Source organism: Pelobates fuscus, chromosome 3, assembly GCF_036172605.1.
Source record: "Pelobates fuscus isolate aPelFus1 chromosome 3, aPelFus1.pri, whole genome shotgun sequence".
Taxonomy (NCBI): Eukaryota; Metazoa; Chordata; class Amphibia; order Anura; family Pelobatidae; genus Pelobates; species Pelobates fuscus.
The window spans coordinates 165,307,227-165,324,203 of NC_086319.1; the positions used below are offsets into that span (position 1 = coordinate 165,307,227).

The following is a 16,977-nucleotide window of genomic DNA, read 5'->3' on the forward strand; positions in this document are numbered from 1 at the left end:
CACACACTCACAGGCAAACACACACTAACAGACACACACAGTCACACACTAACAGACACACACACACACACACACACTAACAGACATACACACACTAACAGACACACACACACACACACACACTAACAGACACACACACACACTAACAGACACACACACACTAACAGACACACACACTGACACACAATAACAGACACAAACACTAACAGACACACACACTAACAGACACACACACACTAACAGACACACACACACACACTAACAGACACAAACACTAACAGACACACACACTAACAGACACACACACACACACACACACACTAACAGACACAAACACTGACACACACACACACTGACACACACACTAACAGACACACACACACTAACAGACACACACACACTAACAGACACACACACACACACTAACAGACACACACACACACTAACAGACACACACACTAACAGACACAAACACTAACAGACACACACACTGACACACACACACTAACAGACACACACACACTAACAGACACTGACACACACACACTGACACACACACACACTAACAGACACAGACACACACTAACAGACACAGACACACACTAACAGACACAGACACACACACTAACAGACACAGACACACACTCACCCACCCACATTAACACATTTTTTTAAAATTTATTTTTAACACATTTTTTTTTATTTTTTGTAACACATTTTTTTTAAATTTATTTTTAACACATTTTTAAAAAAAAAATTTAACACGTTTTTTTTAAATTTATTTGTAACACATTTTTTTAAAATGTATTTTTAGCACATTTTTTTTTTATTTACCACCCCCCCCCCCAGCCTCCTTACCTTTGGGAATGCTGGGGAGGGGGGTGTCTCTTCCTCCCTGGTGGTCCAGTGGCTGCTGGGCGATCGGGCGGGCAGGCGGCCGGCCGGCGAGGGAGCACTTCCCCTGAGCTGTCTGCTCAGCTCCCTCGCGCGCCTCAGAGTCATATTCCGGCTCCGCCTCCCAGCCTCACTCTGCGGCTGGCGAGGGAGCTGAGCAGACAGCTCAGGGGAAGTGCTCCCTCGCCGGCCGGCCGCCCTCCAGGCAGTGCCGCCCGATCGCCCAGCAGCCCGCCGGCATGTCTGTTAGCCGCAAGGCTAACAAGACATTTGCCTTGGGCATTTGGGGGCGGCTTTTTGTTGCCGCCCCCTGGAAAATGCCGCCCAAGGCAAATGCCTTGTTTGCCTCGCGGCTAATACGCCCCTGGCTGCAGAGGGATTTGGATAGATTGGGGGATTGGGCACTAAAATGGCAGTTTAATTTAACGTAGAAAAATGCAAAGTTATGCACTTCGGGGGCAAGAATGCACAAGCAACTTACACCCTAAATGGTAGTGAATTAGGGATAACCACACACGAGAAGGATTTGGGAATTGTTATTGACAACAAATTAGGCAGCAATATGCAATGTCAATCTGCAGTTGCTAAGGCCAGTAAGGTTTTGTCATGTATAAATAAGGGCATAAATTCTCGGGATGAAAATATAATTTTGCCTCTTTATAAATCGCTGGTAAGACCACACCTTGAATATGCTGTGCAATTTGGGGCAAAGAAGGATATCATGGCACTAGAAAAAATGCAGAGACGAGCTACAAAATTGATAAAAGGAATAGAGCATTTTAGTTACGAAGAAAGGTTAAAAAACTTAAATCTCTTTAGTTTGGAAAAACGGCGCCTCAGAGGGCATATTATAACATTATACAAATATATTCGGGGCCAGTACAAACCATTATCTGGAAATTTATTTATAAACAGGGCTATACATAGGACACAAGGTCACGCATTTAGGCTGGAAGAAAGGAGATTTCATCTAAGGCAAAGAAAAGGTTTTTTTATAGTAAGAGTAATAAAGATATGGAATTCTTTGCCTGAAGAGGTGGTTTTATCAGAGTCCATACAGATGTTTAAACTAAAATTGGGTAAATACTTGCAAAAACATAACATACAGGGATAGAATTTCTAATAAGTGGGGTAATAGCTGCTTGATCCAAGGAGACATCTGACTGCTATTTTGGGGTCAAGAAGGAATTTTTTCCTAGTTTGTTGCAAAATTGGAAGCGCTACAGACTAGGTTTTTTGCCTTCTTTTGGATCAACAGCAAAAACATTTGTGAGGAAGGCTGAACTTGATTGACGCAAGTCTCTTTTTCAGATATGTAACTATGATAACTATGATACAGGCACGTGGAGGCCACACACACTACTGAGCCTCATTTTGTTTTAAGGACATTACATCAAAGCTGGATCAGCCTGTGGTGTGTTTTTCCACTTTAATTTTGAGTGTGACTCCAAATCCAGACCTCCATGGGTTGAAAAATGTAATTTCCATTTTTTCATTTTTGTGTGATTTTTGTTGTCAGCACATTCAACTATGTAAAGAACAAAGTATTTCAGAAGAATATTTAATTCATTCAGATCTAGGATTTTTTATTGTTGTGTTCCCTTTATTTTTTTGAGTAGTGATTTTTGTGTTCCCTTTATTTTTTTGAGCAGTATATATATATATACTAAAGGGTTATATATATATATATATATATATATATATATATATATATATATATATATATATATATATATATATATATATATATATATGTATCCAGGAAAAGAGTAGAGCACTCCAGAGGACTTGTTTAAAGTAGTTTATTATAAAAAGATTTCTCAAAACGAAAATAATTGTTGCTCAAAGTAAAGTCAAGGCATTCAAGGAGAAACTCGATAGGAGGTCCCGTATATAGGTCAGACTGAATGAGGACCTGTCTCATAGCTTCTATCCCATCGGTATGGGGTATGATTGTATATAGATTTTTCACATCTACCGTTGCCAAAGTGATGGGGCCTTCCGGGAGGATGACTTGTTTGAGGTGGGCGAGAAGATCCTGTGTATCCTTGAGGCACGTGGGTATTGATAGCGTGGACATTTTGCAATGATGGTCGATAAATTTGGCCAACGGTTCCAATATTCCGCGTTTAGCGGAGACGATGGGGCGTCCAGGGGGGTTTCGAGCATCTTTGTGTACCTTCGGTAAGGTGTACAATAAAGGAATTTTAGGGTGTAAATCAATCAAATAGTTAGCAGTTTGATCGTCAAGCCAACCAGCCGTGGCGCCCCTGTTGACCAGGGCTTGTAATTTTTGTGTGATGGTCTTTGTGGGGTCAAACGCAATTTTCTTATACGTAGTCGTGTCAGATAATTGCCTGAGAATTTCCATACGGTAAGATACGTAATTCTGTATGACAATTGCTCCGCCTTTGTCGGCAGGTCTGATGATAATGTTTTTATCATCAGCAAGATCCTCAAGTGCCTTATGTTCCTTCATTGTTAGGTTATGTGGAACAGGCTTAGGATTTGAAATAATTTGATGTACATCATTCTTTAATAGACTGGAGAAGAATTTGATAGAGGAATGGGCCGTTTTCGGTTCCCATGTGCTTTTTAGGCGGAGGTGATTTTTAGACTGCGAGTACGAATTATGTACTAATGCTTGTAAATTCAAAGTGCGTTCCATCTTGTATAAATCTATGTCAGTTTTGAACACGTCAACTTTTGGAGTTGGAACAAAAGTGAGGCCTTCCGACAGGACTTTGATATGTTCAGAGTTGAGAGTCTTGGAGGATAGATTAAAAATGGGCGTTAAATCTTCCTGTTCGGTATTCTTGGCCGTGTGCCGACATATCTTGCCCCCCTGTCCTCGTCTAGTGACTTTGGGTTTCTTAGATCTTTGCGCCCTCTTGTATTGAATCCCGGAGGGTCGTTGGAATGTTGGTCCTGGGGAAAAAAAGGCGGTCGTGTGGATTTCCTAGATGGCATCTCTGAAGTGTCCTGGGATGCTCCCGCTCCCTCGGTTTCAGATGTGGACTCAGCAGAGCTGGTGTCAATTGACAAAAATTGTGGTTTGCGAACCTTCTGTTTATATCTGGCAAAATTAGGTTTGCGTCGCTCTCCACACAGCCAGTGGTAAACCTGGTGATGGGTGTAGTCAAAATTTACCCGTTCCAATTTTTGTTTTTTAAATCTGATTAGATCGTTCCTGTATCTCATGATCTCATCTTGTAATTTAACCATGTATTGGGTAGAGGTCGCAGCTGTCAACGTAGATGTATGTAGTGTCTCGAATTTGTTGATGGAGTCCTTGGTGAAGATTAGTTCACTTCTCACTTCCTCCACTACTATCAACATCCAATCTAATGAACATTTGTTCGAGATCCCGACCCATTTTTTTTACAAAATTCGGGATTCTGGCGTCCAATCGTGGGGGAATTACGGACTCTGAACCCTCTGGGGATACGTTTGGCCCGATAATAATCGGAAATAAAAATGCCATGTAGGTCCAAGTCTGTCTCCCGTCTTTTTAACTTGGTCAAATCATTATATAGATCTCTGATAGAATCTGTATGTGTCAATTCTGTCGTGGTGTTAGGCCATAGTATTTTATCTGCATCCCGTTCATTCATTTGCAGAGTTTCTGCTATTTCGGATAGGGCTCCAGCCCTTAACAAAAAATCTTCCATATTCCTTTAACAAAGGCTAAGAGTGTGAAAACACTTAATCCAGGCAGTGTATACCTCACAAAAAATACATCAATTGTGGAACTCTAGTACTGTTCCTATGGAGGTGCACAGATAGTGTATCGCCATACACTTTGAAAATATAAACAAAATGTTCAGAGTCTGGCACTCTACCTTTAAGTAGATCCACATGGGAAAAAAGCCTCGGTGCTGCAAAGCGTAAATATATATCCAGGAAAAGAGTAGAGCACTCCAGAGGACTTGTTTAAAGTAGTTTATTCCGTGAAAAAATCGACATTTCGACCCTCAGGTCTTTATCAAGATACTAAACAAAGTACAACCGTGACCTTATATACCCCAACAAATTAAAGGGTAATCACTTACCCTGAAAAAGCTGTGCGCCCCAAAGCCATGTGTGCTCGCTGGAATGTGATTGCAGAAACCGCCGTGGCGATCCCGTCGGTGTGTGATGACGTCACCAATAGTGCGACAGGACAAAAACCGTGATCATACGTCTAGGTAACCAAGGGAACCAAGTGTGGACAGATTTACGTGATATGTGTGAAGTTACGAACATTATGAGAATTAAAGAGATATGGGAATAGAATAAATTTGATGGTGAAACCGAGTACTGAAATGGACATGTATTGTATGCATAAAATAGTGATCCTGCAGTTAATAGACCCAGTGCAGAACAGCATAATATGTATGTATAGTACACATGGAATAAGTAATATAGAGGATACTGGCCACAAAGGGCAAGTGCAAGGAAGTGAAAGCTGGGTATGCTAAAGTGTATGTAAGAATAGGGAAAGGGACAAAAGGAGAGCAGAGTGTAAAGTGAGTGTGTATAAAGAACGTGATAAAACTAAACAAAAACGTGAACTGACAATTATATCCATAAACGAACCTGTGGAGAGTGGTCCTAAAGTGCTATGTGCATATATGGAAGTGTGTCAAAGCACTAATAAAGAAGTGTAGTGGCATACAGAAAGTTAATCACACACCGACGGGATCGCCACGGCGGTTTCTGCAATCACATTCCAGCGAGCACACATGGCTTTGGGGCGCACAGCTTTTTCAGGGTAAGTGATTACCCTTTAATTTGTTAGGGTATATAAGGTCACGGTTGTACTTTGTTTAGTATCTTGATAAAGACCTGAGGGTCGAAACGTCGATTTTTTCACGGAATAAACTACTTTAAACAAGTCCTCTGGAGTGCTCTACTCTTTTCCTGGATATATATTTACGCTTTGCAGCACCGAGGCTTTTTTCCCCTGTGGATCTACTTAAAGGTAGAGTGCCAGACTATGAACATTTTGTATATATATATGTATATATATATATATATATATATATATATATATATATATATATATATATATATATAACTTTTTTGTATTATTTTTTACATTGTATTATTTTTTACATATTTTTATTTACTTACTATTTATATTTTATAATAATATAAATAGTATAAAAATATAAATAGTAAGTAACTAAAAATATGTAAAAAATAATACAAAAAAGTTTTTAAAAAGAATTATATATATATATATATATATATGTAATTTTATTCTGACTGTATTTTTTATATTACTATATATATATATTTATATCAATATACACTTAAAATATAAATTATATATATCTATGTATATATAAATAAATAAAAATAATACAAAATAAATAAATATATTTATATATATATCCATATTATACATACGTCTCCCGAGTATAACAGTACCCCCCATGTGCAGGTTTTATAGTGGGTTTATTAAGTTACCCGGTCAAATATAAGGCTTGATTTTCATTTTTTTCACATTGAAATTTGCCAGATTGGTTATGTTGCCTTTAAAAGCATATGGTAGCCCAGGAATAAGAATTACCCCCATGATGGCCTACCATTTGCAAAAGAAGACAACCCAAGGTATTGCAAATGGGGTATGTTCAGCTTTTTTTAGTAGTCACTTAGTCACAAACACTCGCCAAAGTTAGCGTTCAAAATAGTTTTTTGCATTTTGAACACACAAACAAATATAAATGCTAACTTTGGCCAGTGTTTGTGACTAAGTGGCAACTAAAAAAGACTGGACATACCCCATATTGAATACCCTGAGTTGTCTACTTTAAAAAAATATGTACATGTGAGGTGTGATTCAGAGATTTATGACAGATAACAGTGTTACTATGTCACTATTGATAAATTTGAAAAACAAATATTTTGAAATAGCAATGTCCTACTTGTAATTATAGCCCTATAACTTGCAAAAAAAAAAAAGCTAAGAACATGTTAACATTGGGTATTTCTAAACTCAGGATAAAATTTAGAAACTATTTAGCACGGGTGTTTTTTGGCGGTTGTAGATGCGTAACAGATTTTGGCGATCAAAGTTAGAAAAAGTTTTTTTCTGTTGGGATTTGAAGAAGGTGGTTGCATCATGCGAACCCAGGAATATTACTGAACTGGAGGCCATTATTCATGAGCAATGGGCTAAGATTCCACAGGAATGCTGCCAGAAGCTGGTGTCTGGCTATGCATCCCATTTGCAGCAGTTCATAACAGCAAAAGGGTGCTTTACTAAGTACTAAGGATGCATGCCATGAAGGGGTTGAATATATTTTTATTATTATTATTTCTTTCTTTTTTCTTTTTTTATTTTTTGTGTGCAAGTAGGTACATAGCTTTGTCAAAACGCCACAACAGTTAGTATATATATATAGATGCATACAGGCCAGATAGTGGCATGAGTTCTGGCACATTTGTCATATATAAACAAGCTAAACACAGTTGATGGGTCTCTGCAGTGAAAACTAGTAAGTATGTGGAGTATGCTTGTGGTGCAGGAGAATAATATTATTTAAGTCAGGCTCCGTACAGACTAATATATGTAGCAACATGTGTGGCTCTCCTGTGGTGTAAACAAGATTATAACACATTAACCCCTTAACGCCGTTACGGCGTTCTATGCCGTCGCGGCTTTAAAGGGCTTTAAAGCCGTTGCGGCGGCATAGAACGCCGTAACGGCTGAAGCCCCCAGGAGGTAAGCTATACTTACCTCCGCCGCGATCCTCTTCTGGGGGTCTGCCTGAGAGCCCAGGCAGCCCCCCTCCGGCAAATGAGGCCCCCGGGGGCCATGTGATCGCTCTCAAAGAGCGATCACATGGCCCCCTATAGCTGGCTATGGATCTGCCAGCAGGGGGACTGTCTAAAATATTAGAGAGTCCCCCTGCTGGTAGGTAGTGTAAAAAAAAAATTAAATACACATGTTAAAATAAAATACAAGTATTTATATATATATAATATATGTATATATATTATATATATAATATATATACATATTATATATATGTAACGTCATACGTAATGTATTTTAATATTAATATTAGTATATATATTAGTATTAAAATACACTTAGAATGACGTTACATATATAATATGTATATATATATTATATATATAATAGATCTACATATATATATTATATATATATACGTATAATTACAATAATAAATAAATAAAATAATAAAATAAATAAATAAAATATTGAAACAAAATTTAAAATAAATTATATATTCATATGTAATTTCATTCTAACTGTATTTTGTTATTAATATATATATATTGGAAACAGAATACACTTAGAATGACATTCTATATATATCTATCTATATATAAAATACAAATAACCGCAAATATATATAGATAGATAAATACATATAATTACATGAAAGATTACATTAGTATACACGTAGAATTTAAATACCTATAAATGCATATATATTAAAATTCTACGTGTATATTTAAGTAATTTTTTAACATAATTATGTCATTTAATTAATTAAAATTTGATTGACATGCCTGACAACACAGGGAGAAAGTGCAGAGAATTTAATTCGCAAGCACTATATTTGACCCTGTAACTCTCCAAGAAACCATAAAACCTGTATATAGGGGGTACTGTTTTACTCGGGAGACTTCGCTGAACTCAAATATTAGTGTTTCAAACTGGTAAATTGTATTACAACGATGATATTTTAAGTAAAAGTGACGTTTTTTGCATTTTTTACAAACAAACGGCACTTTTATGGACTATATTATTGTTGTAATATGTTTTACTGTTTTAAAACACTAATATTTGTGTTTAGTGAAGTCTCCCAAGAATAACAGTACCCCCCATGTACAGGTTTTATGGTGTTTTGGAAAGTTAGAGAGTCACATATAAGGCTCGCATTTCATTTTTTTGACATTGAAATTTGCCAGATTGGTTATGTTGCCTTTGAGACCGTATGGTAGCCCAGGAATAAGAATTACCCCCATGATGGCATACCATTTGCAAAAGTAGACAACCCAAGGTATTGCAAATGGGGTATGTCCAGTCATTTTAAGTAGCCACTTAGTCACAAACACTGGCCAAATATTAGTTTTTTGCTTTTTTCACACAGAAACAAATATGAACGCTAACTTTGGCCAGTGTTTGTGACTAAGTGGCTACTAAAAAAGACTAAACATACCCCACGTTCAATACCTTGGGTTGTCTACTTTTTCAAATGGTATGCCATTATGGGGGTAATTCTCATTCCTGGGCTACCACACCGTCTCAAAGGTAACATTACTAATCTGGCAAATTTCAATTTGAAAATGGAACGTTCTATATTTGACCCTGTAACTTTCCAAAACACCATAAAACCTGTTAATGGGGGGTACTGTTGTACTCGTGAGACATCGCTGATTACAAATATGTGCATTTTGTTGCAGTAAAACCTAACAGTATTATGACATTTACAGCTAAAATGTGAGGCGGAACTACAAATTAAAAAAAAAAATTCTAATTTCTTACAGTTTTTTTTTATTTTATTCATAATAAATTGTTTCATATATAAATATTTTATATGAAATGAAAGCCCTGTTTCTCCTGAACAAAATGATATATAATAAGTGTGGGTGCATTTAATATGAAAGAGGTGAATTACGGTTGAACAGACATATAGCGCAAATTCCAGTTTTTGTTTACGTTTTGTTTTGATCAGAACGTGCACTATTGACTCCGTCCTGAAGGGGTTAAGCATGCTGGATTGTAAGCGAGGTGTGTGTGTATAATGGATGTGTTTTGGGGGAGACTGTTTAGGTGAGCCTGTATAATGTTGCTAATGAGATTAACCCTTGGAGTGCTTCAATGTAGTGTAAAGTGTACACAGCAGCAGTGGCGTCACTAGGGGGGGGGGGGCAGATGGGGCCATGGCCCCCCTACATCATGCTGTGCCCCCCCTTGAGCCCCCCCAAATGCCAGCAACTTGCTGGCCATGTCCTTACATTCTATTCCCTTGGGCTGTAACAGTCTGTTACAGCCCAAGGGAATGCAGGGCAGAGCAGCTGGAACGGTGCTGGGTGTTTTCAGCCCCCAAACAAAGCCCCGCCTCCCGCACATAAGCCCCGCCCCCTGCCGTTAAGCAGCAGCCCATGCTGCTGCTGGAAAGGATAGAAGATGGCTGCCTGACTCCCAGCATCAGGCTCCAGTGACAGGTAGGCTTAATGTGCTTGTGTGTGTGTGTGTCTGTCTGCTAGTGAGGAAGCGTGTGTGTGTGTGTGTATGGACTCTGTATGTGTGTATGAACTCTGCAGTCTGTATGTGTGTATGAACTCTGCAGTCTGTATGTGTGTATGGACTCGTCAGTCTGTGTGTGTCTGGACTCGACAGTCTGTGTGTGTGTATGGACTCTGTATGTGTGTATGTACTCAGCAGTCTGTCTGTGTGTATGAACTCTGCAGTCTCTATGTGTGTATGAACTCTGCAGTCTGTATGTGTGTATGGACTCGGCAGTCTGTATGTGTGTATGGACTCGGCAGTGTGTATGGACTCAGCAGTCTGTGTGTGTCTGGACTCGGCAGTCTGTGTGTGTCTGGACTCGGCAGTCTGTGTGTGTATGGACTTGGCAGTCTGTGTGTGTATGGACTCGGCAGTCTGTGTGTGTGTATGGACTCAGAAGTGTGTGTGTGTATGGACTCAGAAGTGTGTGTGTGTATGGTCTCAGCAGACTATGTGTATGGACTCAGCAGTCTGTATGTGTGTATGGACTCAGCAGTCTGTGTGTGTGTATGGACTCTGTATGTGTGTATGTACTCAGCAGTGTGTATGGACTCAGCAGTCTGTATGTGTGTATGGACTCAACAGTCTGTGTGTGTGTATGGACTCTGTATGTGTGTATGTACTCAGCAGTCTGTCAGTCTGTCTGTGTGTATGAACTCTGCAGTCTCTATGTGTAGCGGTACTTACCTTATCCGGGGGCCGGACGCGGTCCTCTCTTCAAGCCGCGCGCGGTCCTGCGGCTGCACGAGCCGACTGTTCAGACAGGAAGGCGGGCAGTGACCGCGAGAAGCGGTCACGTGTCCCGCCTGCAGCTAAGAGCGCGCCGCGAATCTCGGGCGCGCTCTTAAAGAGACAGTGGGAGCCTAAATTGCAAAAAGGCTCCCATTGGCTCCTGTCATGCCAATCACCCCATACACTTACCTGTTGGGGGAGTGGAAGTGACAGGAGCCAATCACATTAGTTTGAAGGCTACTTATACTTACCCTTTTCCCTTAGTTCCTTGCCCTATCGTGGTTTCTGCTACAGTTCCCTTTAGTGCTTGTTGTGTTCAGTTGTGTTTCTCCGTATTTGACCTTGGCTTTGTATTCTGACTTCGTTTTCGCTTTATCCTATTCTGTACTGTTTGCCGGCTTGCTGATTCCTGTGTACCAGTCCCCGGCTAGTTTTCGTTTACGCTGTCTCTTTGTGCCCTTGACCTCGGATCGTTCCTGACTCTGTCTTATCCTTTTACGTCGAGTCCGGCCACTCTAAGGTCCGGTAGACGTATCTCTCCTCTGTACTGTCTTCTGTTAGGCTGGATCCTGCGTGTAGGGGTATATACTCGTTACACTATGTGTGTATGAACTCTGCAGTCTGTATGTGTGTATGGACTCGGCAGTGTGTATGGACTCGCAGTCTGTGTGTGTCTGGAATAGGCAGTCTGTGTGTGTCTGGACTCGGCAGTCTGTGTGTGTCTGGACTCGGCAGTCTGTGTGTGTCTGGACTCGGCAGTCTGTGTGTGTATGGACTTGGCAGTCTGTGTGTGTATGGACTCGGCAGTCTGTGTGTGTGTATGGACTCAGCAGTCTGTGTGTATGGTCTCAGCAGTCTGTATGTGTATGGACTCAGCAGTCTGTATGTGTGTATGGACTCAGCAGTCTGTATGTGTGTATGGACTCAGCAGTGTGTATGGACTCAGCAGTCTGTATGTGTGTATGGACTCGGCAGTCTGTGTGTGTGTATGGACTCAGCAGTCTGTGTGTATGGTCTCAGCAGTCTGTATGTGTATGGACTCAGCAGTCTGTATGTGTGTATGGACTCAGCAGTCTGTATGTGTGTATGGACTCAGCAGTGTGTATGGACTCAGCAGTCTGTATGTGTGTATGGACTCGGCAGTCTGTATGTGTGTATGGACTCGGCAGTCTGTGTATGTGTATGGACTCGGCAGTCTGTGTATGTGTATGGACTCGGCAGTCTATATGTGTGTATGGACTCAGCAGACTGTATGTGTGTATGAACTCAGCAGTCTGTATGTATGTATGAACTCAGCAGTCTGTATGTGTGTATGGACTCAGCAGTCTGTATGTGTGTATGGACTCGGCAGTCTGTATGTGTGTATGGACTCGGCAGTCTGTGTATGTGTATGGACTCGGCAGTCTGTGTGTGTGTATGGACTCAGCAGTGTGTATGGACTCAGCAGTCTGTGTGTGTATGGACTCAGCAGTCTGTGTGTGTGGACTCAGCAGTGTGTGTGTGTGTGTATGGACTCAGCAGTGTGTATGGACTCAGCAGTGTGTATGTTTGTATGGACTCGGCAGTGTGTATGTGTGTATGGACTCGGCAGTCTGTGTGTGTGAATGGACTCGGCAGTGTGTATGTGTGTATGGACTCGGCAGTCTGTGTGTGTGAATGGACTCGTCAGTCTGTGTGTGTGTATGGACTCGGCAGTCTGTATGTGTGTATGGACTCAGCAATCTGTGTGTGTGTGTGGACTCGGCAGTCTGTGTGTGAGTATGGTCAGTAGTCTGTCTCTCTGTGTGTGTAAGGACTCAGCAGTCTGTGTATGTGTATGGACTGTATCAAGGGAAATGTGTTTGGTTTTTAATAATCCTTGGTGGAAAATAATGAATTCTCCACCAGGGATTATTTAAAAATAACACATTGTGTTGGGGGCGGGGCTTAACATGCAGCAGGGGCGGGGTCAAACTGCAGTGAGGGCAGGGTTAAATGTGCCCCCCTACTTTTGTCCCTGGCCCACCATGTGCCCCCCCTAAAAATGAATCCTAGAGACGCCACTGCACAGCAGTAGGTAGGCGACTAATGAGTCAAAGAAAACTTAAGTTATAACATAAAATAAAATTGCCGCATGGGTGTAGAAGGGCCTAGTAGAGTACCCTGGTGCCGGTTGTGACATAGAGAACTGTGTCCTTGAGGCATGTGGGTGATTAGAGTGGCATGTCCATGTCAGCCAATGCCTCAGGGTTAAATAATTTTGAGACTGGAGAAGTCATTTTAAGTTGCATTTTCAATTGAATTTGGGCTAATCACTAATCACAATTTGTTGTTTTGAGTTATTGTTGTTGTGTTCATTGCAAACAGCTGAAAGTCTGTAAGCCTGCTTTTCAGTGGGGGTTGAATAATTTTGATTAGCACTGTATGTAGTACCAGTGTGTATTGCCATAGTATCCGTTTAGACTCAGAATCTATATTGTTTATAGGAAGAAGGATCAGATGAAGAAGGCAAATAAAGGGGCAGAAGTGAATGAGAAAAGGCTGTTTCATGGGACCGACCGTACCTTCATTACACCCATCTGTCATGCGAACTTTGACTGGCGAATCTGTGGGACTCATGGTACCCTGTATGGACAAGGTAAGTGTTGAGGTCTGTAGCATGATGAAATGGTTTGGAATACTTTATTAAAGATACACTCCAACCACCATAATCACAACAGCGAGCTTTCAGTGTAAGTAGTCCACCATTGTAGAAAGGTTTCACTTCTTACCTGGTGTCTGCTAGATCTGCTCTCCATCCCATTAATTCTGAATGAAAGCCAAAAGCTGGTAAGCAGAATCTTCCTTTGGTTCTACTGAGCTAAGCTCTGGCACACAGTGTCAGTTGCTGGGCTTAGCTCGATCAGAAAGCTTTTGGCTCTCTATTGGAAGTAGTGGAGGCAGGGAGCTGCATCTGCTGGACCTCAGGTAAGAAGGCAAACCATTCTAAAACGGTTGACTACTTAAAATGGTCGAGGCATCATGGTACTCCTGTAGTAGTTATGGTGCTTGGAGGGCTCCATTAAACAATAAAGTAAGTAAGAGAACCAGATGGACCTATGTAAGTCTTTGTATTGGCTTCCCATGGTCTAGAATACATTAGCTCTGCATTTGGAATATATATATATATATATATATATATATATATATACATTCTTGCTCGGATGGTCAGCAAGTTGTAGTAGTATTTGCATGATTGCCAGATCTATTTATAATACTGCTCTCGCTTTTTACCCTACAGGAAGTTACTTTGCAAGAGATGCCTCTTACTCTCATAACTATTCACCAAAAGCCAGTGATGGTAAAAGAACAATGTTTGTGGCTCGTGTGCTAATAGGAGATTATATCACTGGGAATTCTACTCTAAGACGACCACCATCCAAATCTGGGAGCATGACCCACTTTTATGACAGCTGTGTGGACGACACATACCAACCGACCATCTACGTGGTGTTTGAAAAACATCAGATTTATCCAGAATACCTTATAGAGTATAAAGAGGAGGAGAAGAAGTCCTGCTGCATTAGCTAAACTTGACCATGTGTCAATGTCTGACCTAATGGAACAACTGTATGAAGCAAAACTATCAGGAGAATAAATACTGCAACATTATTTAAATACTTTAAATATATTTCCCGCTTTCCCTAAAGAAGTTAAACTGTTTATGGATAAATTGTGATGTTCTATAGAAATTATGAACATAGTATCTAAACCATGCTCTCCTCAAAAAATTGGCTATTGTTGCCACCATGGGATTCTCCAGTGCCAGGAAAACAAACCCGTTTCCCTGAAACTAGAGAATCCTGGAGTGCCCTCCCGCCCCCATCCCATGTCGCTAAAGGGGTTAAAACCCCTTCAGCCACTTACCTGAATCCAGCGCGGATGTCTCTCAGCACTGGGTCAGGCTCCGCCCATGCTCCTCCCCTGCCAACGTCAGCCAGCGGGGGAGACCTAACGCGCATGCGCGGCAATGGTCACGCGCGCATTAGACCTCCCCATAGGAAAGCATTATGCTTTCCTATAGGGAAATACAAATAACTCTATATATGACACAGGTCTTATGGCTTATATGCTGACTCTATCCTCCTCCTTTGTGGCTCATAAGAACACAATATCACATATGGAGGACTTGTTCAGAAGTCAGTGATCTGTGTACATAGAAACGACAAATTTAAAACACTCTCACGTAAAATAGTTTTTGAGCCTAACCGTTTAGCTGGAGAAACAGTTAACAATGTTAAAAATGCACTTAACCAAATCGTAAAGAGAGCAGGTGTTTATTATCAAAGCCTGTTGGCTAGACCTATATAAGAGACTGATATCCACATTATTCTGGTAATTAACATACCAAACCATCTCACCTAACTTGCATCTTAACAGTGCGATAATTTGCACTACTTAATATGGTACCCTGATATATAGGTAATCTCCTTACATTGGCAAATAAATTAATAAAGCCAGATATTGAAATTGTACTACTATAATGGTTTCCATATATCAGTCAGAGGTTTAGCCAACAGGCTTTGATAATAAACACCTGCTCTCTTTACTATTTGGTTAAGTGCATATTTAACATTGTTAATTGCTATGTCTCCAGCTAAACGCTCACGCTCAAAAACTATTTTGCGTGAGAGCGTTTTGAATTTTTTGCTTCTATTTTCAATATAGGGGTTAAGCCCAGAGACATTACTGTAGGGTCTCACTGATGATCTAATTCAGTAAGGATGAACCTGCAAGCGCTGCCTACCTTAGCTGAATGTATTTTCATATTCAGTGATCTGTGTACACCAGTTTTCCAACTGCTTAAAGACTGCACTGACATCCCTCCAAGACTACTGGCTGTACAGAATGGCAAAAGTTACAATACATGTGTCTCTAAACACCAATTATGCTGGCTATACAGAATATATACAGCTTTGATACTTTTTGTAGCAAAACTGATAAGGGATGGACCTTTCTCTTCCTGTGGCCCCACACAAAATTAGTTATATGTAGAAGGTTTGCTATAATTAAAGTATCACTATAGTGTCGAAAAACAAAGCGTTTTTTCTGACACTATAGTGCCCTGAGGGAGCCCCCACCCTCAGGGTCCCCCTCCCGTGGCGCTGAAGGGGTTAAAACCCCTTTCAGCCATTTACCTTATTCCAGCACCGGGCTCCCTCAGCGCTGGTGACCTCTCCTCCCCCCCGACGTCAGCGGAGCCGAATGCGCATGCCGCGAGCGCATTCAAAGTGTCCATAGGAAAGCATTTTTCAATGCTTTCCTATGGACGCTCTGCGCGATGGAAGCATAATATGCCTCCAGCGTAGCAAATGCGCCTCTAGTGGCTGTCCGGAAGACAGCCACTAGAGGCTGGCTTAACCCCAAATGTAAACATAGCAGTTTCTCTGAAACTGCTATGTTTGCATCTGAAGGGTTAAAACCTGGCACCCAGACCACTTCATTGAGCTGAAGTGGTCTGGGTGACTATAGTGTCCCTTTAATGAATACTAAACGAATATTGTTGAACATCTAGAGCATGTGGATCATGTATACCTGTCTTCAGCCTTCGTATAACTGCATATACCATGATGCACCCCTGGTGTCTCATCCATCAAGTGACCTTGTTCTTTTTTTTCTCACCACTGCCTTTCTACTTTGTTTTTCTTTCCTCTCTTTCGTCCTTGTTTCTTCTGTGAAAAAAAGTTTATTAAAAAGGTTATTACTACTCTATGTATCCGCGGTTTACAAGCACTGACTTGGACTGTTATGTAACCTTATTTTACTGTTTTAAAATATTTATTAAAAATAAATACAATTAAAATCTGAATGACACTTTATTTCTCAGTGAGGTTGATAGACCAAAAAAGGAACAAACTTATCTAATTTGAGATTTTTATTTGTATGACTCTTTTTATTTCTTGCTGGATACAGAAAATGACACAGAGCGCCAGTTTGTACGCTGCTGATCTTGTTTTTAATTTAAAATAACAGTTAGAAATGAACCAACTTTGGGCAACTATCGCAAAAACACATGCAAACTCATGCTACAATTGTTAAATGAATCTACACTCATAATGACATCTCTGGATCATCTT

The 16,977-nt window shown here is 40.6% G+C and overlaps 1 protein-coding gene across 1 annotated transcript in view; it reads left to right on the top strand.

The window, feature by feature from the left end:
• Window positions 1-16,157, top strand: part of LOC134601684 (zinc finger CCCH-type antiviral protein 1-like) — a 137,470-nt gene extending 121,313 nt beyond the window's left edge. The window contains exons 13-14 of the mRNA XM_063446198.1: window positions 13,348-13,499; window positions 14,142-16,157. Of these exons, the coding sequence (XP_063302268.1) occupies window positions 13,348-13,499; window positions 14,142-14,431 (442 nt within the window). The 3' untranslated portion in view covers window positions 14,432-16,157. The remainder of the gene's footprint in view (window positions 1-13,347; window positions 13,500-14,141) is intronic.
• Window positions 16,158-16,977: the final 820 nt, after the last annotated feature.